Below are 23,383 nucleotides of genomic sequence, written 5' to 3' on the forward strand. Positions count from 1 at the left end.
CATATTTTAATGTTTAATTATGTAAAATTGTGCACAATTCTAAATGTATCTAATACTAAAAATTACATCAATATAATTAATTTTAAAAAATCTACATTTAAATAAATATTTAACACAGTATACCGTTGAATACACTTCAATGTTAATGTGACAGTTGAATTTGAATAATAAGTATGGGCAATATGAAGAAACAAATCAATTATTTATTGATCTATTATCTGTGTATTTTATAATATCCCATCTATTGATCTATTATCAATAAGGTATTATCAAATATTATACTGTTTTAATCAAATTTTCGTTTTAATGAAGTCTTTTTGCTATTTTGATTTGATAAATATACGATGTCATTGTTATCCACATCCATCAGTATGATTCTTTCAAAATGACGATTACAATTATTAGTTGTTTTATCAGCTAAACTTATTATTTTATTATCTATATTATTTTTTGATTAATTTTTAGCATTTACTTTTTCTTTGTGTTGGCTTCTAAAAGAGTTTAATATTATATTATTAGTTATAAACAACAAGCATTAACTCTTTTGATTTGATTATATCAAAATATAATTTTTTAGCGCACCTCTTGTCAACAAAAAAAGTTTGATACATGTGTACAGAGTAAGCGATCCTCGCACGGCTATTTTGTCACCCGAGCAAGGCGTGCGATAGAAGGAAGACTGAAGGAAGAAGGGGAAAATGGAAAAGAATTAGAATAGAATGCAAGGAGGCGAGGGAACGGGAGGAGGAAGCAAGAGAGAGGGAGAAGAAAGAGTGGGAGGCGAGATTCGAACGCGAAAGAAAAGAGAGGAAAGAGGAAAACGAGGGGATATTAGGGAAGATAGAAAGTTTGGAAAATAAGGAAGGGAGAGACAAGGGCAGAAACAGGGAGAGACAGGCGGGGAAGAGAGAGGATAAGGGAAAGGGAATTAAAATGGATAGGGGCAGAAAACAGATAGAAGAAATGCAATGGAGGATCGAGGAAGGAGAAATAGGAAAAAGAACAATATTATAATAGCAGGGTAGAAAGAAGAAAAATGGGATAGGAAGACGGTAGAAAACTGGATAAAGAAAAAACTTGAAGTAGAGGTTACGTTGAAGAGGACGTGGTCATAGAACGGGAGAATCCGAAGCATAGGAGCGGAATGTTGAAACTGGAAAGAAAAAGGCGTCTTTATGAGAGAGAAGGCTAGGCTACAAGGGTCAGATATCTTCATAGACCACGATCTAACTTGGAAAGAGAGAAGAAATAAGGAAAAACTGAGAGAGTATGCGGTAAAGGAAAGAAAAGAGATCAAAATAGGCTATAACAAACTGTGGATAAATGGGGTAGAATATTTATGGAAGGAAAGAGAACAGGAGTTTTTTCGGAGAAAGAAAAGGACTGGAGAGGAAGAAAAGCGAGGAGAAAGGGAACATAAGGATAATTAATTGGAATATAGCGGGGATGAGAGGTGTAGATGAGAGGACCTGGGGATATCTAAGAGGGTTTAACATAATAATATGTCTGCACGAAACGTCGCTGGAAGACAAAGAAGGAAAATGCTGGGAAAAGAAATTAGGAGGTTACGAATTCAAAGTCAGAAATGCGAGAAAAGGGGGAGAAAGAGGTAGAGTGAAAGGAGGAATAGTGACGGCAGTAAAATAGGGAATAATAACAGAGAGAATAGAGTGGATAGAAGAAAAGACAAACGAATTGATAGGGGCAAAAATACTAGGGAAAGGAGATACATGGTGGATAGATAGGAAAAACAAGAAAACTTTAAGGAGATAGAGGGGATGACGGAGAACGCCAGGGGCGAGAAACTGATATAGTGTGGATATATGAACGCAAGAACGGGATATGAAGGAGGCGGAATTGACGAAGAAGGTAACGAAGAGAACAGGGAATCGAAAGATGAAAAGAAGAACAGAGAAGTGGAAAACTACTTGAAAAAACAAGAGAGATAGGAACCAGTATATTGAATGAACATACCGAAGGGGACGAAACGGGAGAATACACGTACATAGGAGGAGCAGGATGCTCAGTGATAGATTATGTGATTACAAATGAGGAAGGAAAAAGAGGGGTGAGTAAAATAAATATCGTTTACAGGCTGGAATCGGACCACAACGCAATAGAAATAGAGACGGGTTAATCAACCTGGGGAAAGGAAGAAGAGGAAGAGAGAATTAAGGAACGAGCAATATGGAATGAAAAGGCTATAGGCCAATTCGGAGAAGAATTAAGCAAGGGCGAAAAGGAAACAGAATGCACGGAATTGAAAAGAAAACTGGAAAATGCAGTCAGAAAGAGAAAGGTAGGCGGCAGGAAAAGGAAGAGAAACACCTGGTGGGATGAAGAATGCAGACTTAAGAAAGCAGAGGTAAGTAAGCTGGGCAAAGCGATCAAGTTGGGATCAGAGGAAAGAGTACATCAAGCAAAAAGAGAGTGGGGAGTACTAGTAGAAAGAAAGAAGGAGGACGAAATGGGGAAGAGGATAAAAAAGAAAAAGGATAGAAAGAGGTGATGAGGGATGATACAAGATCTGGAGGTCGGGAGAATCAGAGGAAGAGGACGAAGAGTAAGAAACGAGGGTGGAGAGAAAAAAGAAGAAAGAAGAGTAAGTAAATAGCACATACACATAGGGAAATAGCAGTAGAGCACTCACATACACACATACACACACACAACACATACTCAGACAGACGCGCACACACGTAAAATCACATACACACACACCCAGACACGAAAACAGGAGTAGCAGGAGTGATCACACACGCAGTCAAACAGAAACATAACCTACAGAGGAACATGGCATGACACAACACAATAGGGTAGAGAGAAAGAACAGAAAAATGTAAATAAAGAAAGCACTAAAATTGTAAACACACCAAGTGATACAATAAAGAATTATTATTATAATAATAATTATTATTATTATTATTACTATTATTATATTCTCTCATTATATTTCATAATGTTCCGTACAAATATAATAATATTACAAGGTTTTCAATACATTTCCTTATAATTAATCTTAAAATATATTAGAAATATTTTGTAGATATACATTTTGATTAAGTTAGAATGAAATATATCGATAAAATATTAGGAAATATTTTATAATCTTTTTAAGTAAATAAAAATGTTAATTACTTAGCCTCGCATATTGCAACTTTTTTTAAATATTCCTTAAAATCTTAAACCGATAACCTAAATTTTCTTTTAAAATACATTAACTCTTTTAAGAAGTATGTTGCGCATTCAAGTTAAAATAACAAAAGATTACGCTAAAAAGGCGCAATTAATTTGCAAAAAATTAACACATTACAGAAATCTGTGTTACCGACACCCTATTTTATATTTATAATACCAAAAATAGTATTTTGAATTTACATACTAGTAAAAATAATTTACAAAAGTACGTAGTAAGTATACAATTGCAAAATTATTGTAGTGGCATATGTGTAACATTTTTTAAAGTGATTTATCAATTCATCCATAGCATAACGAGTAGAATGCCAGACTGTCACGCAGAAGATCGCCGGCTCAAATCCCTGTCACATCAAGGTTTTTTAATTCTTGAATTCTTTCAGATATATATCCATAAAATATTTCAAAATATATTCATAATCTTTCTATATTAATAAAAAATCTTCGCCACCACCGCCGTTTCAGAAATTAGCTCCCTCTCAATGTGGGTTATTGGGTTAAAATTACGCTTTTTCACGTTATTTTTAACCCAAGTTTCGTTATTTGGATATTAATGAATGATTTTTACGTAATTTTACTGTTTTTGGCTCCCCCTCATTTTGACACCCCTTCATTGGGCCTCCCTCTCATTTTGATTTGCCTTTATTATAACTTTCCCTTATTTTAGCGGCCCATGATATATATTTTACCCTTTTTCGCTTCTCTCGCCAATGCCCCATTTGGATATAATATGCTGTGATTAATTATTATTATCTATTAATTTACTAAATATGCAATTTAGAAAGTACTGAGAGATTTCCACGCCACCCAAGGGTTACTGCCATGAACATACTGTAAATTTAGTGGAGTATGCTGTTGGTGCGTTATTTTTTTTAATATTTCGGTAATAAACAAGTCAAGTCAACACGCCAGTCAAGAATGGCGATGGCGCCACCCGAAAGTAAGCCGCCTGACAAGGCTGATATAAATTTTTACAAGTGTCATAAAAATAAAAAAGTTTCAATTGTGATGTGTTTTATTTGTGGTGGTGTTTATGATAAGAGTTGTTGTGAAAGATTGAATAACACAAAATTCATTGGAGAAAATATGGTAATTTGCCCTGAACACAATGCCATAACCTCAAACTACGATGAGTCAACACTAAATGAAGATACAAGAAAAGTAATTGCACAGTTAAGATTAAGTATGATAAACGAAATAAGAGAAATGGTATTAAATGAATTAGAAGAATATAATACCTCCAGTGCCAGTCAGCAGGATGAGGATGAAGCAAAAGATATACATAATCTAAAGAAAGAAAACAAGTTACTAAAATTATTAAACATTGAACTACAAGATAAAAACTCATTACTCAAAGAACATCTGAATCATGTTAAACAAGTTAAGAACAAGTCTTTTTCCCAAGTTCTTACTGATGAAATTCCTAAACAAAAACGAATTTCCAAAATCATTATAAAAAAGAAAAATAGAGATGATGGTAATGACCTGTAGAGAAACGTCACTCATTATTTGAACAAAAAAAAATCAATTCAAACAAAGAAAGTGATATTCAAGAATGATAGTGAAGTTATTATTAGCTGCATGAATGAAGTGCTATTGATACCGAAAAATCGCTAACAAAGAAATTATCCAATACATGTACTATTGAAAAGGAAGAGGTTAAAAAACCCAGGCTAAAAGTAGTCGGATTTGATAACTATGAACAAATGGACATAAAAACTATAGAAGAGGATATAAATACTAGAAACTTTAAGAAATTTTAAAGTAAATGTACAGTTGTGCACACGTACGTAAATAAAAAAACAAAATTACAAAGTGTCATTTTAGAAGTTACTGCTGAAATATACAAACACATTAGAGAAAGCAAAAACAGGATTTTTGTAGGATACCAGAATTGCAGAGTTTATGATGACTTAAACCTACAACCTTATTTCAATTGTGGTAGGTTTGGACGTAATGGAAATAAATGCTTTAATGAAAAGGTGTGTTTGAAATGTGCTGGATCTCATAATAGTGTATACTGTAACGGGATAAATGAAATGTGCTGCGTAAATTGCCTATACAGTAACAATACGTACAAAACACAGTACGATACTAAGCATGTTACAAACGATAGTCAACACTGCCAAGTTCTAATAAACAGAATTAATAAGTATATAGCAATTACTGACTATCAATTGACTCCAGTTATCCAGAGATACATCGGTAAGATAGATATCTACAAAAACACCGGAGCTGAATCAACAAATGCAAGACAGCAATCACAATCCATTACGTCACTATCACCACGCAGCAGTATTCTTTCAATTCCAAGGAAAACCGACGCAGCTAAAAAACGGTAATACGATCATGGAGCAGAACATCGAGTTAATTGACAGTGTACAAAAAGATATAATTCAAACAGAAAATACTTTTCATAGTGTTATCACTCTCAATAATTACGTGAAATATAAAAAAGAATATATTTTATACTTAAATATTCGTAGCCTTAATGGTAATTTTTTACAACTGCAAGCACTTATTGAGAGCTTAAATACTAAGCCTAGTATTATAGTTTGCGTCGAAACTTGGATCATAGATTATTGCAACTATTTTAATCTGAACGGATACAAATTATATTACAATAATAGCAAAATAAACAAATCGGATGGTGTAGTGATGTATATTGAGAATTCTATTATTGAAAGTACTGCAATTATTGAAATAGGTAAACTTAAAATAATTAATTCAATCATTGAAACTGATAATGGCAATATAGAGATATCAGCACTATACAGATCACATGACATTCCAAAAATTGAATTTATTACCAATATAAAACAATTACTATATAACAAGAAATATGCTAATAATCACTTAATTATAGGTGATTTTAACATTGACCTACTAAATCTAGATAATATTAGTCAGGAATTTCTGAACAATTTTTTGGACAATGGTTATCTACCGGGATTTCAAGGTATTACTAGACCGTCCGATAGGAATAATAACACTGGAACATGCATTGATAATATATTTACTAAAGCTAAGACAATACACACTTTACATTTTAAATTATTAAGTACAGTAACATCATTACCCATTATTTACAGCATTAAGTAAATTAAATTAAAAAAAAATATAGAAGAATCAATAACCCAAATAAATTATGATAAATTAAGTTGCATAGCCAGTAGAGAAAAGAGTACAGTATTCTCAATGCATGATCCTAATGTAGCTGTGAATACATTGTTAGAAAAAATAAATAATTGTGTACAACGGGCTACTTTCATAAAGAAATTAAACAATAAACACAATAACAAAGTACCCAGAAGTAAATGGATCACTAAGGCAATACTAAATTCTTGCGAAAGAAAATAAATACTATACAAATTATGGAAAACTGAACCAAATAATGTGAATCTAAAGATAGAATATCGGAATTATATTAAAATTTTAAATAGGGTAATTAAAGAAGCAAAAATAATATATGATAGAGATCAGATTGTAAAAAATAGTGATAATCCCAGAAACCTGTGGAGAGCAATCAAACAAAAACTAGGTAAAAATGCGAAAAAAAGATAGAAATATAAACCAGATTTATGATGATAGGAAAAATATAATAAATAATCATACAGATATTGCTAACCATTTCAACTCTTACTTTAGTAGCATCGGCAAAACATTGAGTGATCAAATAGTGCAACCAATGAATGTAAACGTCAAATTACCAAAGATAAATAATAATTCTATTTTTATTACGCCTACTAATTACTTTGAAATTACTGGCATAATTCAAAATATGAAATTAAAGAATGGAGGAGTAGACAACATAAACTCTAAATTACTAAAAACTCTAACACAGTACATAGTAGACCCACTGGTACATATTATAAATATATGCATAGAAAAATCTATATGGCCGACTGCGTTAAAAAATGCTGATATAATACCGATACATAAAACAGGAAACAAGAGGAATATAACTAATTATAGAGCAATCTCTTTAATATCCAATGTAGCAAAGATCTTCGAAAAAATCATTTATAATAGAATATTGAGTTTTATTAGTACATTTAATATTTTATCCACTAATCAATATGGTTTTGTTAAAAATAGAGGTGCGAAAGATGCTCTGGCAGAAATAACCAAGATTATTTATGAGAAATTAGACAATAGTACCCCGATTGCAATCACTTTTCTCGATCTTGCGAAAGCTTTTGATACGGTAGATCATAAGATACTACTTGATAAACTTTACAATTATGGAATCAGAGGCACGGCACACAAACTTATAACAAGTTATTTGGAAGTTAGAAATCAAAGAGTAAAAATTAATGACTATATAAGCGATTTCAAAACAATTACTACGGGTGTACCATAAGGTTTGGTGTACCATAACTATCTTATCTTAGTTCCACTGTTTTTTATTATATATGTTAATGATCTCTTGCAAAATATGCCTGCAAATTCAATAATATCATATGCGGATGATACAGCAATTATTTCGACGGATAGTTCTTGGACAGGAGTAGAGGAAAAAATTACTAACTACCTGTATAAAGTATCTAACTGGCTTGCACTAAATAAGCTATCACTAAACATTGACAAAACAGTTTGTATGACGATCGGGAAGTACTCTGATAGCGTACCTAAAGATTTTTTAATACAAATTGATGGCAAAGACATCAAAAGAGTTGAAAATACCAAGAACTTAGGAATTATTCTTGATTATAATATGAAATGGATAAATCATATACAGTATTTAATAAATAAGTTGAAATATATGGTATTTATTTTTAGAAAGATTAATAGATTTATGCAAATTAAAACTTTAAAAATGATATATTATGCATTTTTTCATAGTGTTATAAATTATGGTATAATAGCTTGGGGTGGTGCTTACTCTACTGCTACCAATCTATTACAAAGGCTACAAAACAGAATTTTGAAAATCATAAACAAATATAATTTTGCTCAGGATAATCCATTGAGTATTGGGCAACTATTTGCATATCAATCACTAATATACCACTACAACACATTAAAAGTTAAATTTTTAAATTCAGAAAGCAAAACTAGGAATAAAAGCATTCAGATACCTAGGAGACTTAAGACCATAAGTAATAAGAATAGTTATATTAAAGCCATAGGAGTTTATAATGATCTGCCAAATAACCTAAAAACTGTAAGCTCTAAGAATTATACTTATAAACTAAGAGAATGGGTTAAGTTTCACATGTAAAAAAAAAATCTTTTTTATAAAATTAATAAGAAATATTGATAATGTATTTATAAATTGCTATGTATTCTGTATACAAATTTTATTAAAACGTTATTAATCAATCTTTCATATTATAAAACTGTTAAAGTGTAAGTTAGGTACTACATATCTTGAAATAGATTTTATTTTAGTTACAAGGTACTATAGTTAGTAAGTATACCGGCCTCGCGAACAGGTAACTGCGTTTACCTCTGCGGAAATTTTAATATTATGTAAATAATATGTAATTTTTTGTCTGGTTAATAAAATAAAAAAAAGATAAAAATAAAAAAATAAACATCAACAATGTGTTTTTCTTAAATATCATTACTAACATTCATTACTGTTTATATAAGTCTTTTTACATTTATATTTTCACATTCATTATGTGTTTTTCTTCATTAGACTTATTATTAGAGTAAAATGTTTTTTAGTATCAACTTTATTTAATTTTTGTTATTAACGTTTATTAACTAAAAAGTGTTTTCCCAATAGGCCTATTCCACTCTTATAATTTGCATTATAAAACTTTTGCTTGCATTTAAAATATACTTAAAAAAAAGAAAACCTTTCTCATATTTGTCCAATATGAAAACATGTATGTACCTTTTTTTTTTATGTTTCATATATATATTGCTTTTCTATGGACCTATATGAGCATACTATTTTATAATTTTTCTAAGAAAAATTAAATGCACCAATATAAATATAGTAATAACATGATTACAGCACAATTTTACTTATGGAATTTCATGTCTTTTTAAATTATCAGCTCTATGGGTAGATAAACTATGTCAGTTCTGGACCACCTGGGGAGGAGGATGGGGTGTAATGGTTTATAGCATCTCAGTTCTGGCCCACCTGGGGGCGAAATGGTACATGGCGTCTGAGTTCTGGCGCAAGCGGTAAGAGAGCGGTGAGAGAGCGGCCGATAACATCATCAACGCTGGCATTGTCGATCGCGAGATCCCCGATCGATGCAGCGTCTCGGTGCTGGCGGTGATGTCAACGGCTCGATATTACCTTTTGCTTGCTGCCCTACCGATATGTCTCCATAGCAGCGAGAGTCAATTTTAAACGTATGGCTTTACCGCGCAACTTATCGTTTCGGCTGGAGAATGTTTTGAGAATCTTTTATCTAACTTATAAACAACATTCGCATGGTGACTATAGAACGATGATCATGGGGACACATTCCGGGCTGTTCTCTCGTACAGCAAAGGTCACATGCATTCAAGAGTTGTATCGTTTTATAATAAAATGGCTGAAAATATGTAAGTAAAATAATAATTATTATTTTTATAATTTATTAATATTTTAGTCGCTTTTAAAAACCTTTTAAATAAAAAAACTGAACATTTTTTTGAGTAAATATAAAACTTTATATATATATATATAAATATATATATATTTTTTTTTAATTAAAATTTATTATTTGTAAAATCTAAAGCGAAAATCTAGTGCTAAATCTGAGAGTATTTGATAAGGACCAATTTTTTGTTTTTGAAATCTAACTATATATTCATATTTTTTAGTCAAATACCACCAGCGCCTTTGTTTGCCAAGAGATTTTTTCTTTCTTTGGCAGAAGATTATCATGAGGGAAACGACAGCTTTTATGCAAAAAGGGATTGAATTGTTCGGCGATGTAGCGAGTTTTTTGAGGGATATTGATGTCTCACTCCTTTTTAAAAGATTATTGCTCTTGGAAATTGGCTCTGAGGTATGTACTTTTTAATAAATGTACAAATGATTATTATTATTATTATACAACATTTTAAAAAAGCTATTTTTTACAGAAATTTAGAAGCATTCGTGATTTCTATACACAACTGTGTTTAGAAAGTGATGCTGAATCTTCAATATATATGCAGGAAGGCTGCAGCCTGCACATGCACAAGGATATTTTTTTATATGAAGTGCAGACGCAAGTGACACGAGAGCAGCATATATTTGGGTTTAAAACCATACATGATTGCATCCATTATAGTCCACCAATTGTTGCACTTTTGATGTTAAAACGCATAATAGAGGAATTAGAAAATGAATAAAATTTACGTTTTTAGATATTTGTGTTGTTTTACCATGATTTCCATGTAATTATTTTAAACTGTTAAGAACGAGTGACAGAGACAGATATGTGTGTGTGTGTGCGTGACAGAGAGAAAGAGAGAGAGAGAGAGAGAGAGAGAGAGAGAGAGAGAGAGAGATATCAAACGCTGCTTATTAAGCTATTGTGCTTGACAGGCGTGTGCGCCGCTATGTTGGATATCTCTCTCTCTCTCTCTCTCTCTCTCTCTCTCTCTCTCTTCATATAATAAACATTAAATACAAAAAATCCATTGTTAACTATATATCTGTGTATTAATTTAATGTATACTGTATGTTTATAATAATCCGTATTAAGTGCTTTAGTCTATTAACATTTAATGAATAAATATATAGATAAATAAAAGCTATTTGATACTAAGTAAATTTGTTGCTTTAAAGATATATATCAGAATCAGAAAATAAGTTTTTTCATAAAATAAGAGTATAGTAATAGCTTTGGTTGAATAAAATCTTATACAAGCATAAGTTTCATTGCTTTCATTCGCTATACATCATAATTAGTAAAACAAGAATATATATAACAGTTTATTATATAACAAAGCTGTACATAAAGTATTAGCCTTATATCTTTAGTAGATGCTGTCTTAGATACTTTATTGCTAAAAGACAAAGCATTTTTCTTTAATGTAGGTATACTGAGTCTGTTTCATCGATGAGTCATAACTCAGCATCTACTAAAGATATAAGTCTAATACTTTATGTACAGCTTTGTTATATAATAAAGAGCTTACTTCTTTACCAACGTAGAACTTGTTGTTATCTATATCTATGTTTGGAATCGAATTGAAGGTTAATAGTTCAACCAATCCGAGAACGTAGTTCTTATACGATGAAAGTTCGATTGGCGGGAAAAATTGTGCTTCAAGTATAGTAGATGTACCTGAAAGACTCAATGTTAATTAATCACTCATGATGGTCAAATTGATACTGTTTTGGTAATCATTTTTTCACTCCTTTATATAGTCTCGAACTCAAGAATTCAAGACATAGATGCCCACAATTAAATGTATCATAGTCCTGATATCTTTCATAGTTATACTTTATTTTATCAACGCCCAAATATAGCATTAATTCTAGAGGTGGTTGAAGGTCACCAAAACTATCAAAGTACATAACTTCGCTACCTCTCTTTCGATATGCTACCCAACGTGTGCCAGGACCGGTAGCATCATCCAATTTAACAATAGCAGATTCACGATAATGTGGTCCATTGATAGCAAGAGCATTACGCATAAAAACACCTCGAAAGTATAGGATTTTAAAATTTTAGCATACTTTAAGAGATCAATATTAGTGAGAGCTCTCTGAGGTAATCTTACGTCGACAAACTTTTTTTTTTCTTAACTCATTTCCAGGCTTAAGACGAAGACCGAGCCCTGTTTTATGTGGTTTCAAATAGAGACCTTTACCAAGAGCTATATCTTCCATTCTTCTATTATGCCTCTGACTTTCTTCAAGAGCCTGTTTTGCTGATTTAGCATCGTTAACAGCTTTCGCTATTCCAGCAGCTCCTCCTGCGATAGGGTATAGGTATAAGGAATGGTAAGAAGCCTCCTACTTTCGATGGAACTGGTAGAATACGAGGAATACCAATGTTTCGTTTATCACCAGCCTCTTTGACTGCTTTTCGAGCTCCTTTTAATGCTGATAGAATGACTTTATGAGCACATTTGCTGGGAACGATTGATTTCGATGCAGCTTTTACTATCTTCTTAAATGGAACACCCATTCCAAATTTAGACTTTAACTTCATGGCACTTGTAACAGCAAAAGCGGCTGCTTTTTCCTTAACCCCCGAATCTTTCGAGACAACTCTTTGCCAGCAGCGTTCCTAGCTCCGATGTTTTCTCGATTCTGAGAATAGACTATATCGTGTTCCTTGCAGGCTACGTCTAGGGGATTAATACCTGGAACGCCACGAGCTAATCGTTTAGTGAGTTTAGCACCTGATCCATAGTATTGATAACCTGGTAGATGAAGTTCAATTGGAAGATTATTGATCAATCGATTAACAAGACCTCGTCCTCGACGTTTGTAAACGATCATTTCACTTTAAAGGTTAAACAACAACTAATATCGAGAGTATAAATACCAGCTCTATTTATAGTCTCACAACAGTTGTAATGCAGACCTCTCTATACAAACATGTTCAAGAACCAGTCTGTTAAGCTTCCGGTAGTAAACTTTGATACTATTGCAGTGCCGGAGAAGAAAAATAAACGACATGGTGATTTACTTCCAGATAGTATTCGAGCAGTATTTTGTGGACCATCAAATTGTGGTAAAACCAACAGTTTGCTAGCTCTTATAACACATCCTAATGGAGTAAGGTTTGAAAATGTTTACGTCTACTCTAAATCACTCAATCAGTCCAAGTACAAATTTTTAAAAGATCTTCTTGAACCATCGAATGGTATACAATACTTTGCATTCAGTGAGAACGATGATGTCAAGCTCCTGATAATGCACTTCCAAACTCTATCATGATCTTCGATGATATAGCCTGCGAAAAACAAAACAATGTTAGAGCATACTACTGTATGGGGAGACATAAGAAAGTCGATTGTTTCTATATATGTCAGTCTTATGCACAAGTTCCGAAACATCTTGTAAGAGATAACGTCAATCTCTTGGTAGTTTTCCGACAAGATGAAATGAATCTCAAACACTTATACAACGATCATGTCAACTCGGACATGTCGTATTCGCAGTTTCGAGAATTATGCTCAAAATGTTGGATGGATGACAAACATGGATTCTTACTGATTGACAAAGATAGTGCTATTAACAATGGTAGATATCGAAAGGGTTTTGACACTTTTGCTATAAATATAAGACACATGTAGTCGACATTCATTAGTCTATGTTTGACTGTTAAAGTATCAACATGGCTGATATTCAGAGACAAAAGAATATAATTCATCAGCTTGTGAAAGCGCAAAATGCTGTAAAACGCAAGTATAGTCTGTTGAAATTTGGAAAAGATCAATTTGAACAGTCAATAGGAGAAACTTTTAAACCTATTGTTGAGCCTCTCGAGAAACTAGTTAAGACAGTTGAAAAATCTGAAGTATCTAAACGTAGTAGAGCAATAAAGAAAGAGGTTAAGGATGAAATGGTCAAAAATGAAAGTTCTAATGACAGTTTTGATGATGATACAATTGAACCTTATCATGAATCTGATTTTGAAACTGCAGCTAGTGAGGATGATGATGATGATTTGAATGATACAAAAATTCGTAGGGGAGTAATTCAAGAGCCCAGTAACGTAGCTGACATGTATATGACTATGTTGAAGCATCAGCAGGATAATGATAAAATTTATGGAGTTCGAAAAGAAGGTTCAGAATGGATGTTAGGTGACTCATCAATAGAGTTTGGAGATCGAAGCATCAAAGTAAAAGATGGAAGATATCCAAAAACAGCTGGTTTGATGGAATTGCTCATTGCAAAACAACCCAAGATTTATGATCAAAGTGATTTGCAGAATTATCGAAGTATTCTGGAAGCGACAAATGCTCATAAAAAACAATATTTGAGCACACAACCAATGCGTGTTCATAATAGTAAAAAATATACTAACATTAATAATCCTATGTTTAGTGGAAAAAGTGGAAAAGGATTACCTCGTTATAAAATTGCTAGAAGAGATACTCGAATGGATTATGTGTACTGGGACGATCCAAATGAGCTAGTTGATCGTTTACGCTTACTTATAGCTGAACAATCAGCTGGCAATCCTAGTCATATCAACGAAATCCACTCAATCATAGAAGAACTTCGCGAAGGAGGGTATATATACTGAGCTGTTTCATTTACAAATATCAGTATCAAAATGAATGTCGACGTGTTCGGACGTAATTTAAAAAAGAGTGAGGGAAGTCGTGGCCCTCCTGGTTTTGGTTTCAAAATCACAACAGATGGCCAATACGACATGCATAAAAAGAGGTTATGCAACGTGGGAGATGCACAAAACATAGATGAGGCTGTCAGTTTGTTTCAACTTCAAATGGAAAACCAAAAAATTCTAGATTTAATATCCCGACAAGAAAGAGACTTAAACAATTTAGATTCTCTTTTGGAAGCATACAGAGAGAAATTTGATTTAAAATTACTTACCTACAAGCTAGAAATCGATACTATAAAAGAGGCTGTGTCACAGATCACAAGCAACATTCATTCTGCAAACGTTTAACATGCAACATAAAAAAGTAATAGTTGAAGAACTTCACAAACCAGCTCGACGGAATTATCCTCGTCGCAGTTTTGATGTTCGAGGATTAGATGAGAGCAAGCTGATTTAGTAGAGATGCAACCTTATGCTAAAGAAAATAAGAGTTTTAGATATATGTTAACAGTCATAGATGTTTTCTCCAAGTTTGCATGGGCTGTTCCTGTAAAGAAAAAGACTGGAGAAGAAGTTGCGGCAGCAATGAAGTCCATACTTCGTCAAGGTCGAGTACCTAAGAATCTACATACGGATAGAGGCACAGAGTTTTATAATACCAACTTTCAAACTCTCATGAAACAGTATAAGATCAATCTGTACTCAACGTATAGTAATTTAAAAGCTTGTATATGTGAACGTTTTAATCGTCCACTCAAGAACAAGATGTGGATTCAATTTAATTTGCAAGGTAATTATAAGTGGTTGAAAATTTTACCTGATTTGATCACAAAGTACAATGATACTAAGCATCGAACTATTAGAATGAAACCCAACGAAGTGTCTACAGCGAATCAATCTCAGATTTTCAAAAGATTTACTTGTGAGAGTAGATTGCCGAAGAAGCCTAAGTTTAAGATTGGTGATAAGGTACGATTGATACGAGTAAAGTGAAGCAAGTTTTCGAGAATGTTTGCTATACACCTAACTGGTCAACTGAGATTTTCATAATAAGTAGAGTTGCAGCAACGAACCCAGTTACATATCATCTGAAAGACTATCAAGATAATCCAATCACAGGTGGATTCTACGAACAGGAGCTCTTGAAGGCAAAGTATCCAGATGTTTATCTTGTAGAGAAAGTCTTGAAGAAGCGTGGAAAACAAGTATACGTTAAATGGTTAGGGTTTGATAGTTCACATAATAGTTTGATTGATAAGACTGAAATATAATTTTCTTTTTTTTGGAAGTGATGAGAGCCCCACCTTCGCTCTCACCTGTGAGATACAACCATAGTTAACTATCTCTCCATTAACTTCCTTTATTTATTCAAACAATTATTTACAATGGTTAACATTTAGGCAATACAAAATTCAATGTTATTTTCGCCTTTTGAGGTCAGGGACATCTCTTTGGCTTGACTAGACATATTCTCAAAGGTCTCTTTGTCCTTCTCCAATGTAGCTGATACACGGGAAGGGAGGAACACCTGACAATCATCGTCTAGAGTAGCCACAATTCTCAGTCCATATCTGGTTTTGACTGGACGTAGGGATGTCACCATATGCTTCTGTCCGGTCTGTAGCTCAGACATCTTCTTCGTGGGAAGGAATCCTCCGCTGGCAATCTTGTTGATAGCGTCCATCTTTGAGGTGTTTGCTCTTTAGCTCGTTGATCGAGAATGATTTCGAGAGCGTTGGGCTTCCTTAAGTATAGTCTTCCCCACCACTACTACCAGCGGTGACGGCGGCTCACACATCGGATTGGTCGGCAGGGAGTCTGCCCAGTAGAGCTGTGATCTGAAACAATATATATGATTAATATAATAACAATTATAATTGTTATTATATTAATTATAAATTATTATAACATACCTAATGTAATCTGACTCTCTTCGCAGATGGCTCATCTTCCTCGATAAGCTGATATCCATCAATCATGTAATGACCCCACGGTAGAGTATCCGTCTGACCGGGGATGAGGTATCGCTTATCGTTAAGTGGACTCAGAGCGATCTTATGCTCCTTCTCGGTCCTGATAACGTGGAGGCGGCTGTGGATGTTCTTTTGTTGCCGGGAGATCGTTGCCTTATCTCGAAGACAATGGATGTAGTCGTCAAACTCAATGGTTGACTTGACGACTAACGACTTCACACCCTTTGCCTTCTTGATAGGTTGCTGTCCTTGTACCTTAACGGAGTACATCTTGCTACAGAGGCCAACAAACTCCGTCATGATGTTGCCATTGCACTCGTCCTTCATGAGTCCGACTATCTTCTTATTGACTAAAGGAATGTTGAATTGATTATCGACCGGATAATCAGAAGTGTCGAACTCATGAAGGTCAGTCTTCATCACAGCGTACATATCTACATCGCTTACTTCATAGATGAGACTGTCTGTGTCTGTGTAGAGGAGCTTGGCCTTGTCTCCCACCCGTTTCTGCATGTACTCGTAGTGGAAGCGGTAAAGAAGACTCTTTGACAAGTCCAGCACTGTCAATCCGATGTAGATCGGCTTGCGGACTGAGATCTCGGTTCGGGCAAGCTGGACCGCCACGAGATTCTCGTCGAAAATCGCACAGCTGTGGAAGTTGGGCTGAGCAATGTATGCCTCACAGCCGTAGCGACCTTCCCACTTGTTTACCAGCTTCACGTCGACTCTCTATCGCTCATTTTCCATGGTCTTACCATACACTGCGTTGTTGAAGAGTTTGAAGAGCATCTTCTCGAACTCATTCTTCGCATTCTTCCTCATCTCGCTGTTCAGGTCAATGTATGGCTTCAACCATGGCTTCTGGTTGAACTGGAAAGCACGATGGATATGCTTCAATCGAAGCCCGTACTTGAGAGCTTGCTTGAGAGCGACGTAATGCAGGACATACCGCTCCTTACTATTTAGAGTGGTTAGCAGCTTTTCTTGGTTTTAGCCTGGAGGTGCAGCATGCTCTGGACAGAATGGAAGGTCCTTGTGAGCATCATGGAGACTTTCTGGATACTCCAGATCTACTTCCATTTGTTAAATCCATTTCTACTCACTTATTTATGGAGACAGTGATGTTCAGCAGTTTCTTGGGCAGCGATTCGTCATCTAATGATCAATTCTTTTCACAACACTTTTACACTTTTATTCGTCGCACTTTTTTCACAATCTTGTCACTTTTACGTTGTTCAACGGAACGACATCCAGCAATTTCGTCCTTCAACAATTCGTTCTTCAGTAGTTCACTTTTTTTACACAGCACTTTTATAACACTTGTCACTTTTTTTACACAGCACTTTTATAACACTTGTCACTTTTTTTACACGGCACTTTTTATATTACTTGTCTCTTTTTACACAGCAGCTCCTTACTTCACAAGTCGATGAACAATAATGATTTTTTAAAGCATTAACGATTCCTTAAGTAGAAGTCCCCCCCCCCCCCACCATAGTAGGAAAGCTATAACGCTGATTGGTTCGTAAGAATGTAGAAGGGGAAGCATTGATCTGATTGGTTAATACGTAAGTGGAGGGGGAAGTCGTCATCTGATTGGTTGACATAGCTCTCGCAAGCAGTATAAAGAGGAACCTGCTACGTTTTAGAAATCATTTCATCATGGCGTACGTAGTAGACATCCAAGGCTTCAAGAGCACTTGCAATAAGTTCATCTTCAAAGAGATAGCGATCATTGCTTTCGAAGAAGATGCAACTCCATCAGTCTTTCTCTTTCAACCACCGTACTCCTGGAGCACGCTACCGAGATGGAGAAAATGTGAGAACCGATGGTTAGAACGCAACTACCTAGGAATACCCTGGACTGATGGAGAGATTCCGTACGAGGATCTGGTGCACACTCTTCATAATCTTCTACGAGGAGCATATAAAATATATGTCAAAGGTCCAGAAAAAAGAAGATGGTTGGAGAAAATAGTACCTCATGTTTTTGATCTTGGCGAGATAAGATGTCCATCATTGAAAGAGTTGCGGAAGAAGAGATATACAACATGCAACAACCACAAACAATGTAAAAAACCGGTATGTGCAACTGAAGGAGCATGCGCACTGAAGACTTGGATGCTTGAACGGAAACTAAATTTGACAGAGGGTATTGATGAAGTAGATAATATGTAAAAATCATAGATCCCTAGTATTTATCAGTCGATTATGTCTCCTGCATGTACCGACAGAGATGGACAGAGAGCTCTATGTCTGTTTTCAACCTGAAATCAGTGATTCCTACATCAGTTAATAACGTTTCCTGCATTTACCAACAGAGCGTTTGGGGTCTCTTTTCATCCTGAAATCAAGTATTAAATTTAAACCGGATGTGATACGTTGTGACGTCACCTAGCGGCGCAGATGCTCGTGAGTAGTGGTGCTGGGGTGACTCAGCGGCGAGGACATTGGCTCGCTGAGCGCCTCGGACCCGGTCAGACATGTTTGCTCTCGGTAGAATTCCGCTTACCATTGAACCGCTTGCTCGCATACAAAGAGTATAACTCCATTCTTAGATTAAAAAAAAATGGCATCTGTACCAATATTACCTAATAGTGAGAAAGAACAATGGAGCATTCTACAATATTTCCAGTTGGAAAAAGAAAAAATCAGGCAACAAGTAAAACTGCAGGAAAAGATGTTGGAGTTGACACTCGAGGAAGATTTGCGCAAACAGCTTCAACCTGTAAAGCAACGACTAGCTGCAGATATCCGGGAAGTGATCCCCCTTGGGAATCCTCACCAACATCCCAGGAGAAAAATGACGAAGCTCATCCCGGAACCTACTAGCAGAGCAATCTTCCCGGAAAAACGGTTGCAGAAATATCAACAGACCCGGGAGAAGCTGCAGGCAGAACGGAGGAGACGGGCTAACAGCATCAGAAGACCAGTAGAGCCTTTGAACGCTAGCTCCACATGTCGAAAGCCAACGATTTTTTATTATGTTTCATATATATATATATATATATATATATGAAACATAATAAAAAAAGGTACATACAAGTTTTCATATTGGACAAATATGAGAAAGGTTATTTTTTTTTTAAGTATATTTTAAATGCAAGCAAAAGTTTTATAATGCAAATTATAAGAGTGGAATAGGCCTACTGGGGAAACTACTTTTTTAGTTAATAAACGTTAATAACAAAAATTAAATAAAGTTGATACTAAAAAACATTTTACTCTAATAATAAATCTAATGAACATTGAAGAAAAACACATAATAAATGTGAAAATATAGTAATGATATTTAAGAAAAACACATTGTTGATGTTTATTACCGAAATATTAAAAAAAAAACGCACCAACAGCAAACTCCACTAAATCTCTCAGTACTTTTTAAATTGCATATTTAGTAAATTAATAGATAATAATTAATCATAGCATATTATATCCAAATGGGGCATTGGCGAGTGAAACGAAAAAGGGTAAAATATATATCATGGGCCGCCCAAATAAGGGAAAGTTATAATAAAGACAAGTCAAAATGAGAGGGAGGCCCAATGAGGGGGCGCCAAAATGAGAAGGAGGCCCAATAGGGGGCGTCAAAATGAGGGGGAGCCAAAAACAGTAAAATTACGTAAAAATCATTCATTAATAACCAAATAACGAAACTTGGGTTAAAAATAACGTGAAAAAGCGTAATTTTAACCCAATAACCCAAATTGAGAGGGAGCTAATTTCTGAAACGGCGGTGGCGGCGAAGATTTTTTATTAATATAGAGAGATTATGAATATATTTTGAAATATTTTATGGATATATATCTGAAAGAATTCAAGAATTAAAAAACCTCGATGTGACAGGGATTTGAACCGGCGATCTTCTGCGTGACAGTCTGGCATTCTACTCGTTACGCTATGGATGAATTTCTAAATCACTTTAAAAAATGTTACACATATACCACTACAATAATTTTGCAATTGTATACTTACTATGTACTTTTGTAAATTATTTAAGTATGTAAATTCAAAATACTATTTTTGGTATTATAAATATCTCAAATATAAAATAGGGTGTCGGTATATCTACAAAATATTTCTAATATATTTTAAGATTAATTATAACGAAATGTATTAAAAACCTTGTAATATTATTATATTTGTACGGAACATTATGAAATATAATGAGAGAATATAATAATAATAATAATAATAATAATAATAATAATAATTCTTTATTGTATCACTTGGTTTGTGTTTACAATTTTAGTGCTTTCTTTATTTACATTTTTATGTTCTTTCTCTCTACCCTATTGTGTTGTGTCATGCCATGTTCCTCTATAGGTTATGTTTCTGTTTGACTGTGTGTGCGTATGTGAGATCACTCCTGCTACTCCTGTTTTCGTGTTTGGGTGTGTGTGTGTGTGTGTGTATGTGAGTGCTCTACTGCTATTTCCCTATGTGTATGTGCTATTTACATTATCTCTTCTTTCTTCTTTTTTCTCTCCACCCTCTTTTCTTACTCTTCGTCTTCTTACCCTGATTCTCCTGACCTCCAGATCTTGTATCATCCCTCATCACCTCTTTCTATCCTTTTTCCTTTCTTTATTATGCTCTTCTTTTTCTCGTCCCATTTGTACATCTCTCCCTCGATTTCGGCTACCTATTCCTTCTTATGTGATACCTCGCCCTCCTCGTCCTCCTCCTCTTCCCTTCTCCTTTTCTCCCTCATAATCAGTGCTTTGGCCCTTCTCTTGTCGAATGACAGCCACTGCTCCAACCTGATCTTGCCTCCTTCTTTAATTTCTGCTCTTCTCTCCCATATAGCTTCCATATCTTCTTTCTTCTTAAAAATAATTTTCTTCGTATCTTCCGTCCTCGTATCTTCCATTTCTCACTCTACTCCTTCCATTATGTTATCCAGCCAGTCTTTAATTGAATCTTTCTCTGTCCAGTTGTTTAAGTGGATGATTAATCCTCTCTCTTATACCTTGCATCTGTTGTCCCCTCTCCTGTGACTGTAGCTGGCCGCGTCAGTCCTTCTCTCTCTAAGAATTCTTTTTTCTCCTCTTTCAAACCCTCTTCTGTGTTTTCTCAATTCCTGCCTTTTCTTTATCACCACCACTCTATTATTCTTACCTGCGCGGCCATCCTTCATCCCATCTATCTCCTTCTGCATGCTTCTCATCTTCCCTTTCTTCTTAGCTATATTACTCTGAGTAGCTTCGCCAAATTTTTTCTTTCTCCATTTAAAATATTTTTCCAGTTGTTCTGACTGTTACCTGTTTTGCTGCATCTCGAAAATATGTGTTCATAAGTCTCTTCCTCTTCTTTGCATAACCTGCATATTCTTTCCTCCTATTTCAGCCAGTATTTATATCCTCTTGCTTCATTTCCCATTCTAAATCTTGCCGTCGTAGCTAGCCCTTTTTCCCTGTGTTACCTACTCTCTTTAGATAATCTGGAGTTTCACCTTGTGGTTTTATTAATTTTTTTATATCTCTCGCTTGTCTTGACTCTCTCATTTTGTTTACCCAATTTTGCCATTGTATGTCCTTCTCTGTCCCTTCCAGCTCCGTCCAAACCTGCTCTCCTGCTCTCATTCATCTGTGGTATTGAGATAGTGCCCATCATCTTTTATTTAGCTCCTCTTCTCTGTGGCTTCGCTTTTTTCCTTTTCCGATCTTTTTGTCCTCCTTTTTTTCTAGTAATTTCGAGCATTCTCTCCTTCTCTCCACAGGGAACCTTCTTTTGCTTTACTTAGTGTCGCCTTGTATTTTATTGCTCTTCTCCTTGCCCTTGTTTCTAGCTTGTATCTCTTACAAGGAAAGGTACCCAACCCGAACTCACCGATTTTGATGATTTTCATATATGTTGTAGAACATAAAAAAATAAGAGACACGTATTTTTTTTTATCGGCTAATTATCACTTTTAAGGGGTAAAAACCTCCCCTAAAGTTAACCCCCAAAAAGCGCTTTTTTTAAATATCTCGGCTTAAAATTAATATTTTTCAATGAAACAAATTGGAGGTTATTTCTTACAAAAAGAGCAAGTATTTCATGGTGATTTGAAGAGTAAGGGTAGCATCTCCTATTTTTTAGGGGTTGAAAACATATATTTTTTTGGCATAATTTTATAATAAAAATGTTTAAACCGACTAAAAAAAATTGGAAAAAATGTTTAAACATCCTTAATAACAAAATTTAGTTGACGTCTTTCGGTGTTTTCATAAATATTACCCCTAAGGGGGTAAACCACCCCTAACACAAAATAACTGTAAATATGTAATTCAATACATAATATTTCGTAGAAAGTTTGTATATAGAGGTTTTTGAGGTCGCTGATTACAAATCTGTTATCAGATTTTGAAAATTCAAAATGGCGGATCCAATATGGCGGACGGAAATATCGAAAAAAAATTTTATATAATAAATAAGTTTTAAACGACTAAAAAATTTGGAAAAAATTTGTAAACATCTATAATAAACAAATTAAGTTTTTCGGTTTTTTCATAGATACTTCCCCTTAGGGGGGTAAACCACCCCTAACACAAAATAACTATAAGTATACTTCAATCCATAATATTTTGTAGAAGGTTTGTATATAAGGGTTTTCGAGATCGCTCTTTGCAAATCAGATTCAGATTTTGAAAATTCAAAATGGCGGAACCAATGTGGTGGACGAAAATGTCGAAAAAAAATTTTAACTTTCATAAAAACTTGTTATAAATGTGTTATCTTTGTAGCCTGTACATGTGAACTAAAGAGCCTTAAACCCTAAACCCCTAAAGAACAAATAGGCTAAATGGTTGTGCTTTTTAACCAAACCACCTCAAATTCCTAAATTTGTAAACAAGAAAATTCTGTGTGTGAAGCAGTTTTATAATTTCCGTAGAAATTGTTATCAGAATATTATTGAAATTCCTTTATTGTAAATTCAACTTATAATGTATTTTTGTTTATAATATTAGAGTATAATAATAATCTACAATCTTTTATCTTTTGCCATAGTGCATTTTTTGTATTGAGCAT

The 23,383-nt window shown here is 34.3% G+C and overlaps 2 protein-coding genes across 2 annotated transcripts; one reads left to right on the plus strand and one right to left on the minus strand.

Annotated features, from left to right (window-relative positions):
- The first annotated feature begins 9,837 nt into the window (after nt 1-9,837).
- On the plus strand, nt 9,838-10,870 carry LOC103316826. The gene is made up of 2 exons (XM_031921488.2): nt 9,838-10,160; nt 10,237-10,870. The coding sequence occupies exons 1-2, from the start codon at nt 10,035-10,037 to the stop codon at nt 10,486-10,488; spliced, it is 378 nt and encodes a 125-aa protein (XP_031777348.1). The 5' UTR covers nt 9,838-10,034; the 3' UTR covers nt 10,489-10,870.
- Nucleotides 10,871-15,672: 4,802 nt separating this feature from the next.
- Nucleotides 15,673-16,905, minus strand: LOC116415886. Its single transcript, XM_031921483.1, has 2 exons — nt 16,310-16,905; nt 15,673-16,234 (listed from the first exon to the last, which is right to left on the minus strand). Exon 1 carries the CDS (start codon nt 16,880-16,882, stop codon nt 16,310-16,312), a length of 573 nt encoding a protein of 190 aa, XP_031777343.1. The 5' UTR covers nt 16,883-16,905; the 3' UTR covers nt 15,673-16,234.
- Between the last annotated feature and the right edge of the window lie 6,478 nt (nt 16,906-23,383).

The sequence above is a fragment of the Nasonia vitripennis genome, assembly GCF_009193385.2.
Source record: "Nasonia vitripennis strain AsymCx chromosome 1 unlocalized genomic scaffold, Nvit_psr_1.1 chr1_random0005, whole genome shotgun sequence".
Lineage (NCBI taxonomy): Eukaryota > Metazoa > Arthropoda > Insecta > Hymenoptera > Pteromalidae > Nasonia > Nasonia vitripennis.